The 20,649-nt window shown below is 42.5% G+C and overlaps 1 protein-coding gene across 40 annotated transcripts in view; it reads left to right on the forward strand.

Annotated features, from left to right (window-relative positions):
- Nucleotides 1-3,425: 3,425 nt before the first annotated feature.
- Nucleotides 3,426-20,649, forward strand: part of rims2a (regulating synaptic membrane exocytosis 2a) — a 273,985-nt gene continuing 256,761 nt past the window's right edge. For 11 of the 40 annotated variants that reach the window (XM_037534002.1, XM_037534001.1, XM_037534007.1 and 8 more), the window contains exons 1-2: nt 3,430-3,819; nt 4,401-4,567. In XM_037534002.1, the coding sequence (XP_037389899.1) occupies nt 4,416-4,567 (152 nt within the window). In that variant the 5' untranslated portion in view covers nt 3,430-3,819; nt 4,401-4,415. Of the gene's footprint in view, nt 3,820-4,382; nt 4,568-20,649 lie in introns of those variants that run through there. The other 29 variants (XM_037533985.1, XM_037533991.1, XM_037533990.1 and 26 more) reach the window with 9 other exon arrangements.

Genomic DNA, 20,649 nt, shown 5'->3' on the forward strand with positions numbered 1-20,649 from the left:
TGGTTCGCCACGGCACATATCATTCCATGGTCGCAACACAAAACTACTGTTTTTAATGAAAGACGTTAGTACAAGCAAAAACATTTGAAACTTTTGGGGTTTTTTTGCGCTGTTTCTTCACTTTGCAGAACTGTTCCATGAAACCAATAGAAAACTCACTGTTGTGTGTTATCGTGAATAACATCACAGTTGTGATGATCTATAGCCATGATGTTCATGATAAAACACCCTCACATTGTCTGTTACTTTTGTATTGCCTGGTTGAAGTGCTTGGCCATCTCTGATAAAGCCCTGTTGATACCTGATTATAACCTTGGCACCCTAACGAGCGAAGTTCATTGAATCAGTCCTACTTATCCCCTTAATCTGAGCTCTACCTAGCCTCCCTGTGCACTCCTTATTCTGTAATCCCATCATTTCAATCTCCTCAGCTCAATCTCTTCTTGGCTTTCTCCACTGCTTCTTAAGGAAGCCTTTGGAAAACTGGTCATGGTCACTCATATGGTGTTTGCCCTTTTAAGGCACTTTTAGGGCCGGTTGCAGTGGGCTGCATGTGTTTTTATTTTATTTACAGCACTGTGGTCACACTGATATGGTTATGGTCTGTTTAGTGTGTGTTGTGCTGGTCTGAGTGGATCAGACACAGCAGTGCTGCTGGGTTTTAAACACCTCAGTGTCACTGCTGGACTGAGAATAGTCCACCAACCAAGGGCTAGCAGCATCCTGTGACTAGTGATGAAGGAGTAGGGGATGACCGACACAAACTGCAGCAACAGATGAGCTACTGTCTCTACAAGATGGACCAACACAGTACGAGTGTCTAATAGAGTGGACAGCGTTTAATAAACTCTAGCAGCACTGCTGTGTCTGATCCCCTCATACCAGCACAACACACACTAGCACACCACCATCACGTCAGTAATCAGCTCCTGTAGAGAAACGCCCCAATGATCTGCTCTTATGGACGTTACGCAGTGAATGAGCGAGTACACATCATTGTGAAGTGAGGCTGCTTTGAGTCTTCTCTACTCCGCTGGCCGCTGTAGTGAATGCAGGCGTGGGAAATCCTCCACTATGAATCGACTGGGTTATTAGTGGACATTTCTGGCTCGTGCTATTTTTAGAATACGGTGCTGATCCTCTAGTGCCTACTCCACTCCGCCTTTTCGAGCTGCTCCCCTCCTGGCTGTCAATGAACGAGCGTCCTCCCCACACCTATACGCTTTATTGTTTTTCCCACCCGTATTCAGACAAAGCCCGCCTCATGCTCTTGGATTGGCTACTAGTTTGTACTCGTTGTGCTGTGATTGGCTGTAGTATCTGGTCTCCTACGCTATGATTGGCTAGTAATGAGAAATACCTTGTGCTAGCATTAGCAAATAGGCTAGTATCTAGCCTCTTGCTCTGTGACTGGGCAAATATGGCTTATGATTGGCTTGTAGTTCAAAACAAGGTACTCAACCTCAGATGCATATAAATAAATAAATAAAGTGTACACACGCATACATTTGCTAGGGGGATGTACATACATGCTTTGAGTTCCAATAGCTATATTAATGTGATGTTCCATCTCCTTTTCAAGGGCAACAGAAATGGACCTTTTGCCTAAGAATTTACACTTCTGAATATAATATAATTAGAATATAATTAGATTTGTCATGTATACATGTGTGCACTTGGCTCTCTGATTTTCCCAAAGACCAAATAATAAGTTTGCTCAATGATCAATATATTTTATTTAATATGAACAATAAAGGCATAGAGGTTTCGCCCAATATTAAAATGGGTGAATAACATGGTTGCATGGTCTCTGCATGGTTGATACAAAATGGACAAGGAGTGTCAATGTTATGTTGTGTAAAATAATACGACATATGAGTAATAAGACTTATTTTATTAGTAATTAGATGTTGGTTCTCAGAGTGGTATGGCTGTGGACCTGTGATGGACTGGCGATCCGTCCAGGGCGTATCCTGCCTTCCAACTGATGACCGCTGGTATAGGCTCCAGTACCCCCCGCGACCCAAAAGGAGAAGCGGTGATGTCGGTCCACCCTTTGCAGCTATAAGAGCTTCAACTCTTCTGAGAAGGCTTTCCACAAGGTTTCGGAGTGTTTATGGGAATTTTTGACTGTTCTTCCAGAAGCGCATTTGTGAGGTCAGGCACTGAGGTTGCACGCGAAGGCCTGGCTCACAGTCTCCACTCTCATCCCAAAGGTGTTCTGTCAGGTTGAGGTTCAGGCCTCTGTGCAGGCCAGTCAAGTTCTTCCACACCAAACTTGCTCCTGAAAAACAACCCCACACCATAATCCCCCCTCCACCAAACTTTACACTTGGCACATTGCAGTCAGACAAGTACTGTTCTCCTGGCAACTGCAAAACTCAGACTCGTCCAACGGATTGCCAGATGGAGAAGTGTGATTGGTCACTCCAGAGAACACGTCTCCACTGCTCTAGAGTCCAGTGGCGGCGCTTTACACCACTGCATTCGCCGCTTTGTATTGCGCTTGGTGATGTAAGGCTTGGATGCAGCTGCTCGGCCATGGAAACCCATTCCATGAAGCTCTCTATGCTGTTCTTGAGCTGATCTGAAGGCCACATGAAGTTTGGAGGTCTGTAGTGATTGACTCTGCAGAAAGTTGGTGACCTCTGCGCACTATGCCCCTCAGCATCCGCTGACCACGCTCTGTCATTTTACGTGGCCGACCACTTCATGGCTGAGTTTCTGTCGTTCCCAAACTGTACCACTTTGTTATAATACCACTGACAGTTGACTGTGGAATATTTAGTAGTGAGGAAATTTCACGACTGGACTTGCTGCACAGGTGGCGTCCGATCACGGTACCACACTGGAACTCACTGAGCTCCTGAGAGCGACCCATTCTTTCACTAATGTCTGTAGAAGCAGTCTGCAGGCCTAGGGGCTTGGCTTTATACGCCTGTGGCCATGGAAGTGACTGGAACTCCTGAATTCAATGATTTGGATGGGTGAGTGAATACTTTTGGAACTTTAGTGGCTTACATTTACCATATTTTGTGGCAGGTAGTCCATTTTTTAAATTCAGGCAATTCTAACAATTATAATGCATCACTACAACATACGTCAATATTATGCTAAAATGCTAATTAACAGTCGCAAAATAGTCTAAAATAACATAAAAATGAAACAAACAAGAAACAAACTAGATCAGTAATTAACATTTCAAAAATCCCAATGACAATCAGACGCTGGGGCCATCAAAACAAGTTGCAAAGCTCCAGATAATCTGAGGAAAGCGTTGCTCTTCTTCTCATTGATCATTTTAAGGGCAGGGATCCAATGTTCAGCTTCGATTGCAGGAACTGAATTAGAAGTTTATGAATGAAATGATTGGCGGCTAATATAAAAGAATTAACCGCATATACAAACGCAGCATCTCGCAAACGCCCCGCTGTTTCTGAGGCAACATCACGCCAGCCTATCCCAGGGCTGGTGGGGGGGCTTGTCGGAATGCGGGCGTGAAAAGAAACCCGGCTCTCTTTTCGTGTCTCCGTCGCTCCGCCCACGCGCCCAGTGAGGATTTTTTTCTCCGCTTTTTTTCGTTGCGTCCATTTTCCCCCCCCCTGTGTTTAAGGAATCTTGAAGAATCACCCAACCTGGAGCGAAAGGAGAGGGCGAAGCAGAAGGGAGCGGAGGAGGAGAGCCGAAGCAGCGCGGGCCTGAGAGCGGGACTCGACGCGTTTTGAATACGTTGAGGATGCCAGGAGCCTTTTCTCGGAGGATGACGGCGGCGAGGACGGGAAAGATTTAGCATGACTGCAAAATAGAATAACATCCAAGGCAAGCGCTGACACTGACCTCTCACACATCTGCCAGGTCCGGGTGAGGGACAGATGGCGCGCTGCAGCGCGCGCAGCTGGAATACACGCTGTTTTTCCTCGCGCTGTTTCCTGTTGTGTCCTCAGACGCGCGGCTGGAGAGATTTTAGACTAGATGCTTGTTCGCCGTCGCTATCGGCGTTCCTCTGTTTCTGAGCCTCCGTTAGGAGCAAGGGCGCTCCAGCTCGACCCGTTTTGTGGCAGAGAGGTTATAAAAGCCCTCTGTTATGATCCCAGCTCCCCGTGTTCGGGGTAAAAGACGACCAGGGCAGCTAGCTGAAAGACGGCCGCCGCCATAGCCCGCACGAAGCCGAAGTTAGCTTCTTGTTCTCCGGCTTCTTTTTCGAATTTTCCCGTTCCACCTTAAATGCGGCGGCTGAGCGGTGCTCCACGGGCGCCGGGATGGAACAGCTGCACCGTTTAAGGTGGAACGGGGAAATTAGTACTAGGAAGCCAACTTTAGCCGCGTGTAGCGTCGTTTCAGGTGTACATCCGCGCAGCTTGGCTGGGCTTTAAGCCTGTCGGTGTTGTTCTCTTTTCCAGCAAGTGGCCGTGAAGATGTCCGCTCCTCTCGGGCCCCGAGGCGGGCCGGACGCGGTGCTGCCGGACATGCCGGACCTGAGCCACCTCACCGAGGAGGAGAGGAGGATCATCCTGGACGTGATGGACCGTCAGCGGCGAGAGGAGGAGAAGGAGCAGTCCATGCTGAAGTAAGCCCGGGGCTGCAGCCCTGAGTAGCGTTAGCCGTGCGTGCTGGAGACGCGCTAGGCCGGGTCTGGGTGTCTTTTGGTGCTTCAGGTCGTGAGAACTGATGTGATTTTCGATTTTGCCTGCGAGCTTGGCTCTTGATTTGCGTGCTGGAGAGCATCAGGGACGCTTCTAACCACGTTGCCGTGTTTTAGCCAGCCCCATCACATCCTTCCAGCCCTGATCCCAGGCCTGCTTGGCTCTCTAGCCATGTTGGCTATTGAGAGACGCCATTTTTCACTCTTTTTGACATTTTACATCACACCGTGCAACAGATTTACATCATTCACGCTCACATCGCCCTTCCTAGCTTCTGACCCATCGATGCGGTCACTTTTAGAGCAGGCAGAGAGAGGATCTGGTGGATGCGTTGGGCTTCAGCTGCTGTGACGCTAGCAGGGAGCGTTTTCAGCACCCCGGCGCTGTCCACTCCTGCTACACAGATCTGGCTCGCTCTGGTCGAGCTCGCAGGGGAAGTCCACCATTCCTCCAACGTTTCTGTACGACTCAGTCCTTGAGATGTGAACCGAGTCATGCAGAGCGGTTTGATGTGAAGTGGTTCACTGTAGAGACTCTGATTTCTTTACAGTGGTGGTGATAGGAACCAGGGGTCACATTTCATTTACCCACAACCTCCAGTGAAGCCGCGGTGCCTTCTGAGCTGTTGTGTAATGTCGATGATGGTGAAACAGGCATGAAGTCTGAAAGTAATACGCCATGAATGGATTAAAACAGGCGGATTAAAGCGCAAACTGTCCTTACGCAAAGTGTCGGACATCAGCCAGCATGCGTCGAAATACTTCACGTAAAAACTTTCTGCGACGGAGCTTTTATTGGAGGACGTTTGGTTCCTATCACCACCGCTGTGATCGGGTCTGACTCTGGAGGTCTCTCTAGAACGGAGAGGCCTGTATCAAAACCACTCTGAATGACTTTGTTTGCATCTCAGCCGTTTCATCCTGCAAAGTGTTTGGAAAGGTGGTGGAGTTCCCCTTTAAAGGCTTGCAGTAGTCTTTGTAGAGACGCTATATTTCCTGGCACTTCTTCTAATTAGTGAATTCACCTCGTTCAGCTACTCTAAGGTGCACCCATTGCTGACACAGGCGTGCAGTTGTGCATACAGCGTGTATAATCTCCATAGAAAAGCATCAGCAGTGCTTTGGAGCAGCCTCAGGTCGTCATGCCTAATGCCGAGTTAGAGGGGTGCAAAGCCCCCGGGCATTGGGCTGTGAAGCTGTGAGACTGTGTTCTCTGTAGTGATGGAGTTCCATCGAGTACCTTTGGGATGATTTGTGATCCAGGACTTATCATCCAACGTCCTCAGTAATGCTCTTTAGGCTGCAAACAAATCCTCACAGCAATCGAGAGGAACGCCATCCCAGAAAAGGAGAGACTGTTACTGCAAAAGGAGAGCAATCTTTCTATTAATTGGAAGAAACCTTAACCCCTTAACATCCCAGATGTATTGCATAGTAAGGCTTATTAGTTAGTAACTACAGGGACTTCAGTGCAAAGTGGTGGAGCTATTCTTAGGTTATAGACGTGTGTAATTAACCTCTCGGCCTGCTGAGGGCCTTTTAAGGGGTTACATAAACTGGCATCTACTAAGTTTTGGACGTAGAGTGTAGATTATATTATTAATACAGCTCCAGTAATTTCGGTAGTTTATTAGAGCTAGTTATGAACACGAATGCCGGCTCTGTTATCTACAGAATGAGCCCACATGGTATTGGTCTGATAGTATGATGTCACTATAGTATGATGCCTTTCTGATCAGTGTAGTGAGATGATTTAATCTATGAAATGAATAAATAGGATGTATGTATGTGTTATATACCTGTACTGTCATTTGGATACAAGCTCTTATATAACATGGTGTAGGTGTTATTTAGAAAGGCAATGAAATTTGTCTGCTACTGATCTGCTTTTAATCATGTGTTGGACTAAACTCAGAGCGGATAGCTCTGCATTTCTGATCTGACTCAGTGGAGTTCCCCGTTAAGTCAAACACGGTGTCATTGTGGCATTTATATCTTAAGTACACTATGATACCATTGATTTAGAATGGCATATGCTGTCAAACTCTGGCCTTCTCAATGCCTGGTCATCTCTAAGCAGAGCTACACTTTTAAAGATGAAGATCCCATAAAGGGTTCTCCTGCTCTTTCATCCCCATTGCTCGCTGGCAGCTCAACACTGAGCCTGGTCATTTCACACGTTTCTGAGGGCTGATTTCTTCATGTATATGTCTCACATGTACTGTGTTTCATGATAATGTCTCATGCATTAATACAGAATTTAGCTAATGAGAGATGGTCATAATTGTGCATATATCAAGTATTTTGATCAACGGGGAAATTTCACCTCCGCATTTAACCCATCCGTGAAGTGAAACACCACATACACTCTAGTGAGCAGCGCCCGGGGAGCAATTGGGTGTTAGGTGTCTTGCTCAAGGACTGAGGTATAAGCAGTTATAACACATAAATAAAAAGGACAACAGTGGCCTCTTGCTTGCTAAGTAATGAACCCACATACTGTACCTAGTCTATGCTGTTAAACCTCAGATCTTGCTGGTTACTTGTCTTTGTGTTCTCCAACAGCCAGCATTAAACCTGTTAGCTTTATCAGATATTACATTTAACAAATAGAACAGCTCAAGGTATTTATTAGGGTTGGGCGGTATAGAACGTATCTAATAAGGTATAGAACGGTATTTAAAAATGATAACAGTATATGATGGCTGCGTTATGATTTCTGCTCCACATCTGGAGAGCCGGATAAACACATTCTATCCATTTATATTATATAGAGAGGCTTATTGATAGGAGGTGCTGATAGAAAGGAGAAAAAAATAGGGCCTGGAAAAACGTAGAAAAACTATGCATGACAGCGGCTCAGTGGCGACTCCTGCCTTAAAAGTTTTGAGTTATTTGAACTTCAGATAATAATGTGGTGGGGCATAAAACACAGATTACTGCTCCATTAACTTTCAGTTTACTCCGAATTTTAAGGAGGTCTGGACAACTGTCACGATTGGCCCCTCCCAGTCCTGTCCATGTTTGTTTTGGTTTCCTAGTCCGGCCCCTTGTTTTTGGTTACTCCGCCCCTGATTGTCTCCACTTGTGTTTCCACCTGTCCCTCATTTACCCTTATGTATTTAAGCCCTGTGTTTTCCCCTGTCTGGTTACTGGTCTTTGTCTGAATTGTTTGGATGTTTGATCTTGTTGATTGTTTATTGTGTGATTCTGGATTGTCCGTCATGTCTGCCCCCCCGTTCAATCCGTGTTGGCTTAATGAACCTGGACTGTCTAGACTATGACCCTGGATTTGCCCTGAATAAAAGTCACTTATCTCCGCATATGCGTCCGCCTCCTCGCTCCCCGGCGTTACAACAACTTTTTAAAATTAAAACAACAATTATTTTTCACAATGTGTTTAATTTGGGCTTCCACTTTAACACTCACTTGCGTTTGCGCTGAGGTATCCACTAAACAGGCATCATTTTAGCATCAGTTAGCTGAAACCCAGCTTGTGCTGTGACGTGCAGCACGTTTGGCCTGTTAACCAAGTCCCAAACACAACAACAGACATCAGACAGATTTATCATCTACGCTTGTTTCAGCAGAGCAGCAGTTAGTCAGAATTGAACCTGTGCTGTGGGGTGTGTAGCCTGCTTGCTAAGCTAATATTAACTTAGCTATTCAGCCGACCATAGAACAGGTTTAATTTTGCCTTTCTGTTCCCTCAGCGCCACTTGCTCAACCTCACTCCCTCAGATTTGTATCCTTATTAGCTAAACTTGTGTTGGTGCTTTAGTTAGCCAGAATCAAACAAGTTCTGTGGTGAAGAGAACTGTTAATATACTAGCTAAGCTAATGATAACCAGCTTCTCTCTCCTAGTTAGCAGCACTGCTGAATGTTTAGCAATTGGAAACAGTTGTTCTGTGGTGAGGACAGCTGTTATCCTTCTAGTTACGCTAGAGCTAACAAGCTCCTCTATCCTAGTTAGCAGCAATGTTAGACATTTGGCAGTTGTTAGATTAGATTAGATTAGATTAGTGACAATTTAAAGGTGTGAAGTCATGTGGCTTAATGTTCTTCCCTAGCGTTTGTGACGTGATAAACATTAATACACAAATTTAAACCATCCAGAAACCCTTTATAAGGGTCTTATTGTAAAGTGGTTCTGGTATTTTGATGGATTGTGTTCTTGATTTTAGTCTTGCTGTTTAATGGCTAATTCTAGACTAACAGCGGTCAGTTATCAGCCAGAGTTTTCATCCCTGGTTTGGTAATTCTCCAGTTGGTGATTAACTTTATAAGACAGGCCATTCCGGTTCTGTAAAATCTGATTGACTGAGCTGTTCGGAGCCATCATTTGAGCAGGAAAATCCCCAGAGTGGCCCTCCAGGGTCTTTCATCTACGCTCACCTGCCTCATCTGTTCACATGCTCTCGGAGCATGCTCTGTAGTAGCTACGTGGTCAGGAAAAGCAAACGAATGACGTGTTGCACGTTCTCATGAGGCCCCCTCTGTACACGGATTTGTTTGCTTTAGCCTTTGGAATGATTGTGACAGCTTACAGAGCCATAATGGAGCCTGTGTAGTGGCGCTTTCTCGTCATTAGTTAAATATTAATGCTGGTGGGCGTGCGGAAACCGAGCAGAGATGGTGCAATACTTATGGTTAAAGTGACTCATCGACTTCAAGCCTCAGCCACCTCATGCTGGTGTGTGAATCATCCTATACATACTCACTCTCACACGCTATTCAGCATTTGGCCACTTTGTTGTTCCTCAGTCAGAGAACAAGAAAGAAAGTGAATGAGCTTTAGCTCGGTGCCTCCAGCCCGCGCGTCCATAATGAGGATCGTCAGTGGTTACCACCAGTACAGACATGGACCCCAGCCTTTGATCTGTTGGCATATTGTGTGGTGTAGAGTTACAAAACAACAGTGAGCTAGGTAGCTCATGACTAATGCGTATGTAGACCTCATGTCTTCTCTTTGTCGGAGGCCTGCAGTTGGCTCCGGCTTTGTCATGTGCTCCCCCGGCCTCCTTCGTCTATTTTTATTTTTTTTCAGAGGGAGGCTGTTCGCAGGGTATTGTAAGGTTATTGTAGGGGCAGTACTTTTGACCATATCAGCTCAGTACAGCTTTTAAATATTCATAATGGATGGTTAAATATGAATATTTGACCCCCTTGCTGTTTGAGTATGCTTGCATACTTCTAATAGGACTCGCTGTGCCATTTAAGGGCCTTATCCTGCTTTTTTGGTGTAGTTTTATGTACCAAAATTAATTTTTACATGTCCATTTTCCTTGTACTCTTTACGCCTGTATGCCTTTAAGAATGATATATATATATAACCTTTTTCTCCTTGGCTGCCCAGTATTGTACCTTATTTAAAGAAAGCAGTCAGGGCTTAAACACTCCTTATAACTTCAGCATGAATGTGTGAAGCTAAACTGCTGTAAGCTTAATAGAGTATATATCGCTGCTGTCGAAACAAAACCTCGTATCTCCAGAGTTGTAGCTTTACAGGAGAAAGAAAAAACCTACTTTACTTTTATTGTAAGTCACAGGAACCAGACATTTTTACAAGTCATTTTGGGATGTTTCTTTTGGTCTAGTCATCATAAAATTTGCACACAATGTAAAGAGCAACAGGCATTTTCAAATTATGTTAAAAACTGGAAAACGAGAAAAAAAGGGATGCAAGGCTTTCTTCCGACAGCAGCGATATGCTTCGACGATACAATGGATGCAATGATGATTCAAACTCATATTCACACCGGAATCATATCGACCTTTGCATCACTTACATTTACACAAGAAAGGAAAGACAGAACAGGTAACTATTTTCACAGAGAAAAAGTGCATGTAGTTGATTTAGTCTGTTCTCAAGTGTGTGCATGAAGCGAAGTGTTGAAGTTCAGTCTTTAGCCTGCAGCCCCTTCAGCCAATTGTCAGCCCACCCAGTCTTCATGGTAATGACTGTCAACACGGAGCATGAAGGCAGCCAAGACCTCCATAATCAGCAATATAAGTGGTGTTTCACTTTCCAATTTTTTTACACCACGGTGGCATTTAGTACTTTTCTATTTTTTGTGATTAATGTTATTTGTGGCGGAAAATGAGCTCAATTTAAAATATCCACGATATTTTAGCACATTAGTATAAGGTAGCATAATGACTGTTACCCAGATAGCTAGCCTGCTGATGTCAGCCATTCATTGTGAGCTTAGTATCTCAATCTAAATCTATCTAATGTATCTAATATAAATGTAACTGGACACTTTTGACAGTCTAGATCTGAAAGAGGTACTTTAGCATTTCTGATGGTTGTCTTGACAAAAGTAAAGCCGGATACACCGTGGTGTAAGTAACAAAAGGTAAAGATAGTCTTCTAAGAAAAATTTGTCAAGCTCTCAGCTCTTGAAATGTCATATTTAATGCAGGAAGTGCACTAGATTTAAGCATTTATTGACTGATTATAAAACTCCATGAATGGAAAAGTCATTTAAGGTGTATTTCATTGTGAAAATGCCCCAAAAAACAGGTATTTTAGGATGTGTTTTTGCAAAACGTGCAAAAACGATGCAATTACATATATGCAAACAATACATTACATATATGAACCCCTGTGTATATCATAGTGGCTTTTGTGTCATCACAAAGACAGGAATTCAAAACAGACTGTTTTTACAGTGTGTTTTCCATATACAGACTATATAGAGCATGTAACAATGCTTGATTACCGCAGACAGACAGACCGTTTAATATAACATTATGTTGAGTACTGACCAATGACAGGGCTTCACAGAAGTACAGGTGTTTCCGTAATAACAGCATTAGGCTGGATTTATAGTAGGGCTGCAACTAACTATTATAGTTGTTCATTAATTATTTACTTAATTAATCGAATAGTGGATTGGTCTATAAAATGTCAGAACATTGTGAAAAATCTGTGTTTTCCAAAGTCCAAAATGACATTCTCAAATGGCTTTTCTTGTCCACACCATAACAAACATGTTCGGTTTGGTGTCACAGAGGAGCAAAGAAACCAGAAAATTTAAGAAGCAGAAATCAGAAATTTTTCACTTTTTCAAAAATGACTCAAACAGATTAAGCCATTACTAAAATATTTTGCGATTAATTTAATGGTTGAGAACGAATTGATTAATCGATGAATTGTTGCAGCTCTACTTTACAATGAAAATTTGAACTACCATCTTAAAAGGGTGATTTGGAGCAATGAATAGCTTTTGCTTCTCTAAAGAACCTTCCAGTGAGTGATTCTTAAAAGAACCATTTTTGTATTTGAGATGTGAAGAACGTTAGTGTGATGTTTGCAAATTCAACACATTTGATGCTTTCACTAGTGAGTAAGATTTAGAGCTAGCATTATTCATATAAATATATATATAATATCCTTCTAGCTGCAAAAAATCATGTGAAAACAATAGTGCTTCAAATTGGCTTGATATGTTCAAATGTGTACATTATGTAGACATGAATGAAGTAGATTACATCAACACAACATTTGCCAAAAGTGTACTTTTGCATTTTTCTGCCATTTTTATGTCAATAAAGGACAAAATAAGCAGCCTAGTTCTGTTGATCATGATACAGCAGGCTAACAAATCAGAACAAATGTTTGCAAGCTGCAGTTTAATATATCTGTCACGTTAATGCCAGCTAACTAGCTGAATAGCTAACTGCGCTGACTGCTTACTAAAAAACTCTAGAAAATACTAGAACAGCAACATTATTAATTCGACAGGCCAGCTTCTGTTGTCTGTTATGTGTTGATTGTAACAAATCACTTAAAATGGTATTGTTTGACCTGAGCACTCTGTGCGTTACCTTGTATTTGATTGGCTGTTTCATTAAATGTGTATGACAAAGTAGTGACCGTTGCAGTTGCTATGGCTAAGTATCAAACAAGTTTCGAGTAGTTGCAGGAGGCTTTAATTTCATGTATGCCTCAAATAACAAAAAAGTTGAAGGATACAAGAAAGTTTCACTCTGTAATGTCAGCCTTACTTTGGAAAATGCAGTTATGTAATGCAGTTACATTGCGAACTGTTAAGATTGCATACAGCTCAGTTGGTGGATGTTTAGTTCTTATGTCGATCCTAAACTGTAGAACAGCATTCCAGAGAATATTAGGAATCCTTGACAGGTGTTTTAAATCCAGATTAAAACATATTTGTTGAGGCTAGCAAATGCCTGGGACCATTGTGGCTATATTATTATTGTATCCTATATTATTTGTAATTGTCAATGGCATTTTGTCACTGACCAATGATGGGGCTTCACAGAAGAACAGGTTTCTCCCTGTTTATACCGTTAGGCTGGCTTCTAGCACTCTTATAATCTACTAATAGAGATTTTATAACCACAGTGAAAGGTACTATATAAATAATATTGTTATTATAAATCAAATTCAATGAAAATTACATATGAAAAATAATCTACATAGTCTCTAAAGAAGACATGATTGGCCTCTCATGATCGGACACGGTTGACCTGCTGCTCTGCTGTTGAGGCTCCATCTCAGTCTTTGTCCAAACTGTGTCTGGACAGTGGTGATGGTGAGCAGGGGGTCAACTGGTTAAGTGCTCTCTAATGAGGTTTTTAGCTGTAGCTGTGGCATCACGCTATACCCTGTGCCCCTGCAGTAACACTGTAACCATGGCACCAAGACAGAGGATTCTCCTCATAGAGAACACACACACAAACGCTACAGGCTGGGAATCCAAGCCAAGGAGTCCTGGGAGAACCGAGGCATGGAGAAAGCTTCAGAGTGTTTGCCAACTTACTGTCATTTCACAAAGAGAAGAAGATTTTAATCCCGGAAAGCAGTGACTGAGTGAGATGATGATGATGATAATGATGATGAGAGTAGAGAATAAGACTATGATGAAGAAGAAAGACAGAAAAGTCTGAAGTTCTGTCTGAAGTTTGTTTCTTTAAGTTTGCACTGGAGCTACAAGGCTGATGTAGATAACAAGAACAACATTCTAGATAACGACATTACGTGCAAGGCTGGAAACCACATAAGCAAGCCTATGTGAGATTACTTACCAGCTTGATTTGCATTGAGGCAAGTGTGCGATGCTTTTGAATTAAGGTATTAATTCTGATGATGGTTCAAAATTGATATGTTTAGAAGGAAACTTGACAGAGCTGGAGAACTCTTAAGGACTTGCTAAGTAATATTAAATATTAAAAGCTGTAACATAGCTGGGCGACCAGGGTCTTTTCTGTGTGGGTTTCCTCCCACAGCCTGAAGACATGAAGTCAGGCTAAATTGCCACTAGGTGTGAATGTGTGTGTGATTGTGTGTGTGTATGTCTGTCTGTCTGCCCTGTGATGAACTGGCGACCTGTCCAGGTGTATCCTGCCTTCTGCCAAATGACACCTGGGATAAGCTCCAGCTCCCCCGGCAATTTAGCTGATGTGTACGTGTGTGTGTGATTACTTCAGAGCTCGATCAGAGAGCTGAAGATCGCTTTGTTTCCTCTCTCATACTATGAGATCATCTGTGCCTTCGATCACTTCCGATTGAGCTCCTGACTTGGAAAATGGATTCAGACAGTGAAAATTAGTCAGAAGGGGAAAATTGGGGTTAAAATCTGGCATGTAGTGTAGACTAGTGTTTACATATACAGTTTTACATATACAGTTGCATGCAACAGAAGACCATGCTATTGAAGATGAGTGAAGAACTAATGATATGACTGATGAAGTGAATAACGTTAATTATCTCATAATAATGGTGCATGTGAAGGTCTGGGATGTATTAGATGGTAAGTGAACAGTCAGTGTTTCTTGCGGGAGTAACAGGCAGGCGTGAAGACCTAAGCAAGAGAGAAGACTGAGTCGGAGCATATTCAAAACTACAAGGCTTGTGGGATGCTCCCAGTTAGCAATGCTAAGTACCTACCAGCAGTGTTCTGAGGAGGGACAAATCACAAACTGGCAACATGAGTGTTGGGCACCCCAGGGCTCATGAATTTGTAAGGACCCCTTCAGGTCCAAACTGACAGAAATTTTTAATGATATCACATTAAATGCAGCCAGAGATCGGTTAGAGTCTCTATGCTAACCCCTTTCCAATGTCCAAATCTCCTACAAAGAGCATGGGAGCATTAAAACTAGACCTTGGGGCAATGGAAGAAGGTCCCCTGGCCCAGTGATTCCTGTTTTCTTTTACATCATGTAGACAAAAAATCTCTATGTGTGCACAGTTTACCCAAGGAAGTGATGGCACCAGGATGCACTATAGGAAGAAGACAAGCTGGTGGATGTAATGTGACACTCTGTGCAATATTCTGCTGGGAATCCCAGGGTCCAGCATTCATGTGGCCATTAGTTTGACATGTGCCACTTACCTAAAAGATTTTCTGAACCAGGTACAACCAAGGCAGACATATTCCCTGATGGCATTGGTCTCTATCAGCAGGATAATGCCCCCTGCCACACTGCTTGGGAATGGTTTAAGGAACATGATGTTTAAGGAGTTGCCCTGGCCTTCAAATTCCCAAGATCTCAATGCAGTTGAGCGTCTGTGGGATGTGTTGGAATCAAAGGTCAGATTCTGTGGCTTCACCTCACAACTTACAGAACTTAAAGGTTTTGCTTCTAATGTCTTGGTATCAGATACGACAAGTCACCTTTGTAGTTTTTGTGATGTCCATGCCTTGGCGGGTCAGAGCAGCTTTGGTATCACATGATCCTCCATCATATTAATCAGGTGGTCATAATGTTCTGGTTTTGTATGATTGGAAATATCTGCCTAGAGTGAACAGATTTGCTCATCAGTCTTGTAAGATTCTTTATGTTTGATGCTACACCTTTACACCCAACAAACATCCCCATTTTTTCTTGCCATTATCAGCTGCTTCAAAAACGCCCTGTTCCTCCAGCACCCATCATAATAGCAGTGGTCATGAGCTGAATAGAGTGCAGTTCTCATTCTGAGGAACGTGCATTAGACACACTCATGGCCCATATTCCCCTCCACCATGAACTACTCTCACTGCTTCTCCCTTCCCCCCTCACTCTGAGAGCCCCCAGGGGTCAGGACACTGTGAGGGCAAACACACGCCACATGGCCTTGTTACACTTGTGAACATGCCTTTAAGAGCGTGTGTAGTATTATAGTAAAAGCAGTGGTTCCCAGTCCAGTTTCTGGAGTCTGCCTGTCCTCTGTCACACTGGATATGGCTATACTGTTTAAATGCAATTATGTGATGACATACAGTACTGTGCAAAAGTCAGAGACCACACTTCATTTATTTATTTTCCAGTCAAAACAGCAGTTAAGTATATTTTTTCCATTCAGATGTTTTCGAGGGGAATATATATAAGGTACAGCAGACTTGCAGGCTCTGTCCTCATCAGATAAACAGTACTTTAATTTTTCATTTTTGAGAGAAAGGAGAAAATCAAGCACCTGTCTTGCTCAGTAGTGGATCTTGAAAATTTTATTAGGGGTGGAAAGGGGTAGCAAGTAGTTCCAACACGGTGTCAATGCTTACAGACGTTATTAAAGATGTTAATGACTGGTGGGCAGACAGGGGGAGAGGGAGAGTTGTTGGAGAGTTATTCCACTGATAGCAAAACAACTCTCCCTTTAAAGGCACAACACCTGCCCCACAGTGTGCTGGTAGCCAGTGATGTAGCAGAAATTTTGGGGTGGCATCTGGGATGGCCAGTCAGATTTTAGGATGGGCACTAGCCACTCTGGCCACCCATTTAATAACAAGCATGACAGATCTGAGGTATCTGTCCATACTTTCATTGTGAGAAGACACTGTAGGCCTGAAAGGACTTGTGGCTGTCAATAAGCTCTTACTGAGGGAAGACAACTGACGAAAATGTTTACAAATCAAATCAAGGAAGTTGCTTGTGTTCTCAGAACAATGGACTGTCCACCCCAGAGTCCAGACCTCAACATCACTGAATATGTTTAGGATTACTTGGACTGTGAGAAGCAAGAAGTATAACCAACTTCTAAGACTGAACTTTAGAGGTATAGGAAATATCCCTGGAGATTCTTCGGAAAACTTGGCTCTCTGACTTGCACAGTACTGTAATTTGACTTGTGACCTGTTTTGGGGCAGTCGTGAGCTGGAGGTTAGGGAACCAGCCTTGCGATCGGAAGGTCACCGGCTCGATCTTCTGAGCCGATAGCAAGGCACCTAACCCTCAACTGATCTCTAGGCACTACGGATAGGGCATTCCACCACTCCACTCCCAAGTGTGTGTCTTCACTAGTGTGTAATGTGGCGTTTCATTGCATGGATGGGTGATTGCGGAGGTGAAATTTTGCCATTATATATACAGCGGTATAATAGATGGTTTTGTACTTTTTCTCAATTCAGCAGACCTTCATTTACAACACTAATGCATAAGTGATGGAGAATTGCTTTGGTAGGGTGACCTTATAGACTGTAGATCTGTAGGAAAACATGTTCTCATTTATACTTAATTTCACTGTAGAGGTCTGAAGTTATGGTCTAGTTTTACATTATGCATTCCCTTGCTTGTTTCGGCTTTAAATAAATAATCAAAATATGTAAGAATAGTCATTCAAGGTGTATAGGCAACAGACATCTAGGAGGGATAACAAAGCCATCCTGAACTGAAACAAGTATATTAGAGCAGTAAAAGCATTAAAATGTGCAAACCACTGGTAGAGACCTGTGTAGAACCAGATATAAATATACGTGAAGGCTCGGCAGGCTCTGTAATGGAGCGTTTGGTGTTTTGTTCAGTGAATTAGCTTATCTGCTGTGGCTTCACCACTCACGACCTGTTTTCAAGCCTTTTGGGCAGCTGCTTGGGTTCATAGGCAGGGGAGATAGTGGTATTATATTGCAGCACTCTTATAGAGCTTGTAGTTAAAGGGATATTTTAGTCAGATTGTGCTAGCAATGAGAATGGCCTACCGTGCTTTAGAATGTCGAGTTATATTAGCAAAGGCACCATATCATATATTTTTCATATATGTTGTTGTTTTCCTGTTTTTATAATTAATTTTTACCGACCATTTGTTTGTTTTTTTAAGTGAAAATAAATTAACACGTCCTCTGCAGAGAACACAACATGTCTGCAGATGGCATGTTTTATCTTATCTAACATGAAAAACAGTAATTGTACATTAAATGTGCAGAAGTGTGTTCTCTGTGTTGGCTATGTTAATGTTTTCGCTTACATAACCAACAAATATATAATTTGACCAGAGGCACTACTTTTGCCTATGACTGTACATGTAAATGAGCTCTGTTCTGATTGGCTGCCATGTATTGAGCCTCCTTATAACTTCAGTTCAAATGGGCGGGGCTGAAGCGTTCTCAGGCAAATGTGTGATATTACCAAAAAAAAAAAAAGGAATTTAAATTTGGCTGTTTTTGCAGATTCTTTGAAGGAACAGTTTGGTTTCATCAAACCTGCCAAAACGGCTACTAACCTGCTAACCAATAGCCACAGATTTGCTTCATGTCGCTGCATATGCTACGCTTGTTTTGATGTACTGTGAGCAACATTAGCTTTTCCTGTGGAAATGAACTGGAGCTGGAGCATTGGGGCAGTTTAGCGGCTCAGGGCACAGAGTGGAACAGCGTGCCACAGAACGGGCCGGCGTGGTGTACAGTACAGCTCTGCTATTACGTAATAGCCTTGAAGCACGCACAGAGAAAGCCAGATAGAGAGAGAGAGAGAGAGAGAGAGTGAGTGCAGTTACTAGCCATGTGAAGCTATGCTAGAAACACTAAGGTTATAAATGCACCTGTCAATCGTGTCCTCCAGCTCATGGAGTGTTCAGTCTTTTCTGAGAGATCATAATGTGTTTTTGTTAAAACTAAATGTTTCGACTGTGTTGTTAGCAGTCTCGTTGTTTGGCTTTGACTTTGAAGTGTATTGGGGGTGTTGAGTTTTCCCAGTACATTGGTGTGAAAGCATGTTGTGGTTCACAGAGATTATGGGCGATTTTGGAAGCAGTGTTTTCAGTAGTGGTTAAATGTATAAAATGATTCTGATATCCCTGTATTCTGATATCCCAAGGACCAGCATGCATTTTATGCTGTTTGAAGCTGGTATATTGCCGTTGTCAGAGCAAAACCTCATATCTCCATTTTTTGTTATTTTTCAGGTTTTTTTACGTAATTTGAGAGTACCTGGTGTCCTATACACTGTTTGTAAATTTCATGATGAATGGACCAAAAGAAATGGCCCAAAATGACTTGGAAAAACGTCTGGTTCCATTGACTTACAATCAAAGTCAAGTATGTTTTTTCCTTCTCCTGTGAAGTTCTTATTTTGGAGATACGAGGTTTTGTTCGGACAGCAGCAATATGCTGGTTGACCAGCATACCAGCATCAAAACACAAAATATGCCTTTTGGTGGTGATCAGCTGTGCTAGTCTTTGCTGGTTTTTCTAGCAGGGATGCTAATCTTGCGCAGCCTCACAGGTATAGCAAACTAGGAAGCTGTAATTAAAGCCTTGAGGAGCTTATAGTAAAATGAGAACTTTAACCAAATAGTATTTGCAATGGAGATAAACTGTAGTGCTTAAGTATAGACTTGGTCAACATAAATATTAAAGGAATGGATAAAGAAAAATGCTACTGTTGCTAACAGTTTTAGAATGGGCTCTATTCATAGTAGATATAGGGTCTTAACACGCTGACCTTTTGGCCTTTGTAGGGTGCGCAACAGCTTTTTAACAAATCAGTCACAGAGAAAACAGGACAATATTTGGGCATGGTTTTGTAGTTGTGTGGTTGTTGAACTCATGGCAATTACCTATTTGTTTTACTCTCAGATGATTTTTCATGTTAGAATCACTGAAATGTTCTCCCAGGTGTGATGCTGCCAGACTCCATCCTGCAGCTATAAAACACCAAGAATGAAGATATAACTAATATCCAGGATGCCTAGAATTTCAGGTGGCAAATAACTTTACAAGAATGGCTGTTAATAGTAATAATAATAATGATAATAGATCTTTATTATTTATCACTTAGTATCTTCTTGTTGGTCCTAAAATGCTTCTAAAATCTAAATTCTAAAACATTGAAATCTACATTTATGTAAATGATCAAATGTAACATGACAGTAATGTAATCAGTGATTTCACATGTTTAAATGGCTGTGTAGATCAAACGGTGCTGTGTACTGCACACTCTATAGGGTTCTGGGATGTTCCACCATCTGCTGTTCAAGGGTCATTGTTTGACGAAGCTTCTCGTGCAGAAAGCCCCCGTGGGGGTGGTTCAGTGGCCACAGAAAGGTCATCTTCAGCATGCTTTTGTGTATGAACACCATGGCTGCTGCTATTCCCAGAAGACAAGAGAAAAGGGGAGGAGTAGAAACAAAGAGAAAAAGGCTGTGCTGTGTGTTTTGAGCAGAGAGAGTTGCAGGAGTTTGAAGGAGAAATATGTTGGTGGTTCCTCGTGAGCCGATTGAACAGTGGAGCCTTGCTGGACAATAAATAGACTGTGGTGAACTGAAAAATCTGAAATGTTTAACTGTTAAATGTTGTATTTCAGCTGAAAGTCTAATGTACACAGTTTTCCCTGTTCACTTTAGTCTGATTCATCGAGTAAGATGTTTATTTGGTGTCTGAAGTTTGCTACTTTAGTTTTGCACTGGAGCTGCAAGACTAATATAGCTAACACGTAATTATAGCTTGTAACTCACAATTAGTATTTCAGGCCTCAACCTGCATCAAGTTGTTAAATAATCATAAACGGACTTGGTTATGTGGTTTCTGACATTGTAGGACATACAGCTATCCAGGGCTAGACATTGGCTGTTGTCCTGGGCCCATGGCAACCACATTTTTTGGCGTTTTTTCCTTTGCGAGAACCAGGGCCTGTTTATTATGCCTGCTTGTATGTTGTAAATGCAATGTACATCAAGGAGCCTAATACAAGGCCTCTAATAGTACTTTTTGATTATCACTGGGTAACTTAAATCTCCTGTCCTATTTTTCCCTTGTTCAGTATTTTATAATCGTTTTTT

This window comes from Pygocentrus nattereri, chromosome 24 (assembly GCF_015220715.1).
Source record: "Pygocentrus nattereri isolate fPygNat1 chromosome 24, fPygNat1.pri, whole genome shotgun sequence".
Lineage (NCBI taxonomy): Eukaryota > Metazoa > Chordata > Actinopteri > Characiformes > Serrasalmidae > Pygocentrus > Pygocentrus nattereri.